The 5,266-nt window shown below is 42.7% G+C and overlaps 1 protein-coding gene across 1 annotated transcript in view; it reads left to right on the top strand.

The window, feature by feature from the left end:
• The first annotated feature begins 3,333 nt into the window (after positions 1 to 3,333).
• bag1 (BCL2 associated athanogene 1) overlaps positions 3,334 to 5,266 on the top strand; it is an 11,610-nt gene continuing 9,677 nt past the window's right edge. Inside the window, exon 1 of the mRNA XM_070439746.1 lies at positions 3,334 to 3,442. Within this exon, the coding sequence (XP_070295847.1) occupies positions 3,342 to 3,442 (101 nt within the window). The 5' untranslated portion in view covers positions 3,334 to 3,341. The remainder of the gene's footprint in view (positions 3,443 to 5,266) is intronic.

The raw sequence follows: 5,266 nt of genomic DNA, 5'->3' as shown, positions 1-5,266 counted from the left end.
ATCTCACCTGGACAAAAGGATCACCTATGTGAGAATGCTGTTCATTGACTACAGCTAGCAGTCAACACCATAGTACCCTAAAGCTCATCACTAAGCTAAGAACCTGGGACTAAACACCTCCCTCTGCAACTGGACCCTGGACTTCCTGACGGGCTGCCCCCCCAGGTGGTAAGTGTAGGCAAAACAACATGTCTGCCACGCTGATCCTCAACACTTGGGCCCCTCAGGGGTGTGTACTTAGTCCGCTCCTGTACTCCCTGTTCACCCACGACTGCATGGCCTAGCACGACTTCAACACCATCATTAAGTTTGCTGACAACACAACAGTGGTAGGCCTGATCACCGACAACTATGAGACAGCCTATAGGAGAAGGTCAGAGACTGCCAGGACAACAACCTCACCCTCAATGTGAACAAAACAAAGAGTGATCGTGGGACTACAGGAAAAGGCGGGCCGAACAGGCCCCCATTAATATCAACGGGGCTGTAGTGGAGCGGGTCGAGAATTTCAAGTTCCTTGGTGTCCACATCACCAACCAACTATCATGGTCCAAACACACCAAGACATGTTTGAAGAGGGCACGACAAAACCTTTTTCCCCTCAGGAGACTGAAAAAGATTTGGCATGGCCCCCAGATCCTCAACAAGTTTCTACAGCTGCACCATCGAGAGCAACCTGACCGTTGGCATCACTGCCTGGTATGGCAACTGCTCGGCATCTGACCGTAAGAGCGCTACAGAGGGTTAGTGCGTACGGCCCAGTCAGTACATCACTGGGGCCAAGCTTCCTGCCATCCAGGACCTATATAATAACGGTGCGGTGTCAGAGGAAAGCCCATAAAATTGTCAGAGACTCCATTCACCCAAGTCATAGACTGTCTTCTCTGCTACCGCACGCAAGTGGTACCAGAGCCGCCAAGTCTAGGACCAAAAGGCTCCTAAACAGCTTCTCACCCCAAAGCCATAAGACTGCTGAACAATTAATCAAATGGCCACCGGACTATTACATTGACCCCCCCCCCAACATTTGTTTTTGTACCACTGCTGCTACTTGTGTTTATTATCTATGCATAGTCACTTCACCCCTACCTACATGTACAAATTACCTCTAACCTGTATTCCCTGCACACTTTCTCTGTATACCGGTACACCCTGTATATAGCTCCACATTGACTCTGTACCGTAATACCCTGTATATAGCCTCCACATTGACTCTGTACCGGTAACCCCCTGTATATACCTCCACATTGACTCTGTACCGGTACCCTCTGTATATAGCCTCCACATTGACTCTGTACCGTAACACCCTGTTATATAGCCTCCACATTGACTCTGTACCGTAATACCCTGTATATAGCCTCCACATTGACTCTGTACCGGTACCCCCTGTATATAGCCTCCACATTGACTCTGTACCGGTAACCCCTGTATATAGCTCCCACATTGACTCTGTACCGGTACCCCCTGTATACTAGTTTCCTTACTACCCCCCCTGGTAACCCCTGTAAATATTAGTCTCCTTACTACCTGGTACCCCTGTATATTAGTCTCAATTACCCTTACCTGGGTACCCCTGTATATAGCTCTCACTTACTACCTCGGTACCCCTTATATAGGCCTCCATTACTACCTCGGTACCCACCTGTATATAGCCTCACTTACTACCTGGTACCCCATGTATATAGTCTCATTACTATCTGGTACCCCCCTGTATATAAGTCCTCATTACTACCCTGGATACCCCCTGTATATAGGCCTCTTACTTTCCTGTACCCCCCTGTATAAGTCTCCTTACTACCTGGTACCCCCTGTATATAGTCTCTCTTACTACCCTGGTACCCCCTGTAGTATATAGTCTCCTTACTACCTGGTACCCCCTTTGTATACTAGTGTCTCCTTACTACTCTGGTACCCCCTGTATATTAGTCTCTTCATTACTACCTACGGTTACCCCTGTATATAGTCTCTTACTACCTGTACCCCCTGTTATAGTCTCCTTACTACCTGGTACCCCTGTATATAGTCTCCTTACTACCTAGTACCCCTGTATATAGTCTCCTTACTACCTGGTTACCCCTGTTATATAGTCTCCTTACTACCTGTACCCCTGTATATAGTCTCCTTACTACCTGGTAACCCCTGTATATAGTCTCCTTACTACACTGGTACCCCTGTATATAGTCTCCTTAACCTAAACCTCAGGTACCCCCTAGATATCCATAAGTACTTCACACTACCTAAACAAAAAGGTAATATCCACCTAGAATATAAGCATCATTATTTTTTTACTTTAGTTTATTTGGTAAATATTTTCTTAACTCTTCTTGAACTGCACTGTTGGTTAAGGGCTCGTCAGTCAGCATTTCACGGTAAAGTCTACACTTGTTGTATTCGGCGCATGTGACAAATAAAGTTTGATTTGATTTGAAACTACCTGCCCTCCAGGACACCTACATCACCCGATGTCACAGGAAGGCCATAAAGATCATCAAGGACAACAACCACCCGGGCCACTGCCTGTTCACCCCGCTATCATCCAGAAGGCGAGGTCAGTACAGGTATATCAAAGCAGGGACCAAGAGACTGAAAAACAGCTTCTATCTCAAGGCCATCAGACTGTTAAACAGCCATCACTAACACAAAGAGGCTTCTGCCTACATGCAGACTCAAATCATTGGCCACTTTAAGAAATTGATCACTAGTCTCTTTAAATAATGCCACTTTAATAATGTTTACATATCTTACATTACTCATCTCATATTTACATACTGTATCTTATACCATCTATTGCATCTTGCCTATGCCGCTCGGCCATCGCTCATCCATATATTTATATGTACATATTCTTATTCCACCCCTTTATATTTGTGTGTATTAGGTAGTTATTGTGGAATTGTTAGATTACATGTTAGATATTACTGCACTCTCGGGAACTAGAAGCATAAYCATTTTGCTACACTCGCATTAACATCTGCTAACCATGTGTATGTGACCAATAACATTGGATTTGATTTAACCAGAGCCACGGTACACCTGGCTATGACTGGTCACCCCATACAATAGCAATCAGTCGATATAATCAAGAACTATTATGGCTGTTCGGTTTTTTAGTCTTTTTCATGTTACTTTTCTCACTGTCTGATTCATATCGCGTGATTTCTGATGATAGTTCTCGATTATATCGACTGATTGGTTCTGTATGGGGTGGGCCCTTGACGTGAACGGGCAACAGTAGTGAGTGAGGAYCGCCCTTCTCAAATCGAACAGGGGGAGTCTTTGGGAATTGTCTTTCTGGGCTCGGCGTCAGTTACACTGCAGTACCGCCAGTCCCCTCGGTGTACATGGGATGGCGTGCTTTCCAACCGGAACCCTGGCCACTTGGGTTTTCACTCATGCTACACAGAAATGGCGGAGAATACTGTGACGGTCACTGTTGCTTACGGTAAGGCAATCACTTTGCTTTGGATGTTGTAGCTTGTTTCATGTATATTACCCCGTAAAACGAAGACAAAGAGATGGTACTGGTAGTCGGAGTCTACGGGCTAGCTAGCTACACACAGCAGGAGATGCTAGCTAGCCAGGTAGTTGTCAGATACGTAGCTAGGTGCTTTTGAAATGCTGGTGTATTTATGTACAKTAGTCTTGCTTTAAATTGGATTGGATTGCACCAAAACAGTCTTTGGGAAACCAGATGTTAATGCCTCAGTTCACATGCTAAACGGAACTAGGAAACTCCGAATACACATTTCCGAATTTCCGTAGTTCCGACTAGCATCTGAACGCGGAATCAATACTATTTTAATTTACTGTGTCGGTGGGTAGGCAGAACGGTTCGTCATTTATAACAGGTGGATTTGAGACAGAATATCTAAAGGGTCGTGTTATTAAAGTGAATTTCCAAACGCGGGTCTGTTGTAGACCCACTTCCTCTCTGCGTAACGTTACCGTGGTCAAGTCCCCGCAGGTTATTCCTTGTTTGTCCACATATGGCACACGTGCACGACTTTTCATTTGGACGTCAACAGAGAGGAAGTGGGTCTACAACAGACCCACGTTTGGAAATGCASTTTAATAARATGATCRTTTAGATATTTTGTCTCAACTGCCCCCGGTCATAATGACAAAACCGTCCTGCCCACTGGCACAGTAAATTGAAATGGAATTGTATTTAACATCTGGCTTCCCGTGGACAGTTTTTGTGCAAACCAATACAATTGAAAGCAACGCTAGTGTGTGTTGCTATGTACAGAGTTGATACGCAGGGGTACGAGGTAATTGAGGTAGATGTGTATATATAACTAGGGGTAAAGTGACTTAGACAACAGGATAGATAATAAACAGTAGCAGCAGCTAATGTTACAACATCAGATGAGCTAACATTAGTAACCTAACCAATTCACTATAGTATTAACTAGCTAACATTAGTAACCTAACCAATTCGCTATAGTATTAACTAGCTATGTTACAACATCAGATGAGCTAACATTAGTAACCTAACCAATTCACTATAGTATTAACTAGCTAATGTTACAACATCAGATGAGCTAACATTAGTAACCTAACCAATTCGCTATAGTATTAACTAGCTAATGTTACAACATCAGATGAGCTAACATTAGTAACCTAACCAATTCGCTATAGTATTAACTAGCTAATGTTACAACATCAGATGAGCTAACATTAGTAACCTAACCAATTCACTATAGTATTAACTAGCTAATGTTACAACATCAGATGAGCTAACATTAAACCTAACCAATTCGCTATAGTATTAACTAGCTAATGTTACAACATCAGATGAGCTAACATTAGTTACCTAACCAATTCACTATAGTATTAACTAGCTATGTTACAACATCAGATGAGCTAACATTAGTACCTAACCAATTCGCTATAGTATTAACTAGCTAATGTTACAACATCAGATGAGCTAACATTAGTAACCTAACCAATTCACTATAGTATTAACTAGCTAATGTTACAACATCAGATGAGCTACATTAGTACCTAACCAATTCGCTATAGTATTAACTAGCTAATGTTACAAACTCAGATGAGCTAACATTGTAACCTAACCAATTCACTATAGTATTAACTAGCTAATGTTACAACATCAGATGAGCTAACATTAGTAAACCTAACCAATTCGCTATAGTATTAACTAGCTATGTTACAACATCAGATGAGCTAACATTAGTAACCTAACCAATTCACTATAGTATTAACTAGCTAATGTTACAACATCAGATGAGCTAACATTATAACT

Source organism: Salvelinus sp. IW2-2015, unplaced genomic scaffold (assembly GCF_002910315.2).
Source record: "Salvelinus sp. IW2-2015 unplaced genomic scaffold, ASM291031v2 Un_scaffold1891, whole genome shotgun sequence".
In the NCBI taxonomy this organism is placed as follows: domain Eukaryota; kingdom Metazoa; phylum Chordata; class Actinopteri; order Salmoniformes; family Salmonidae; genus Salvelinus; species Salvelinus sp. IW2-2015.
Note: the sequence above shows the minus strand (reverse complement) of the source record. Positions and strands in the feature narration are given on the sequence as shown.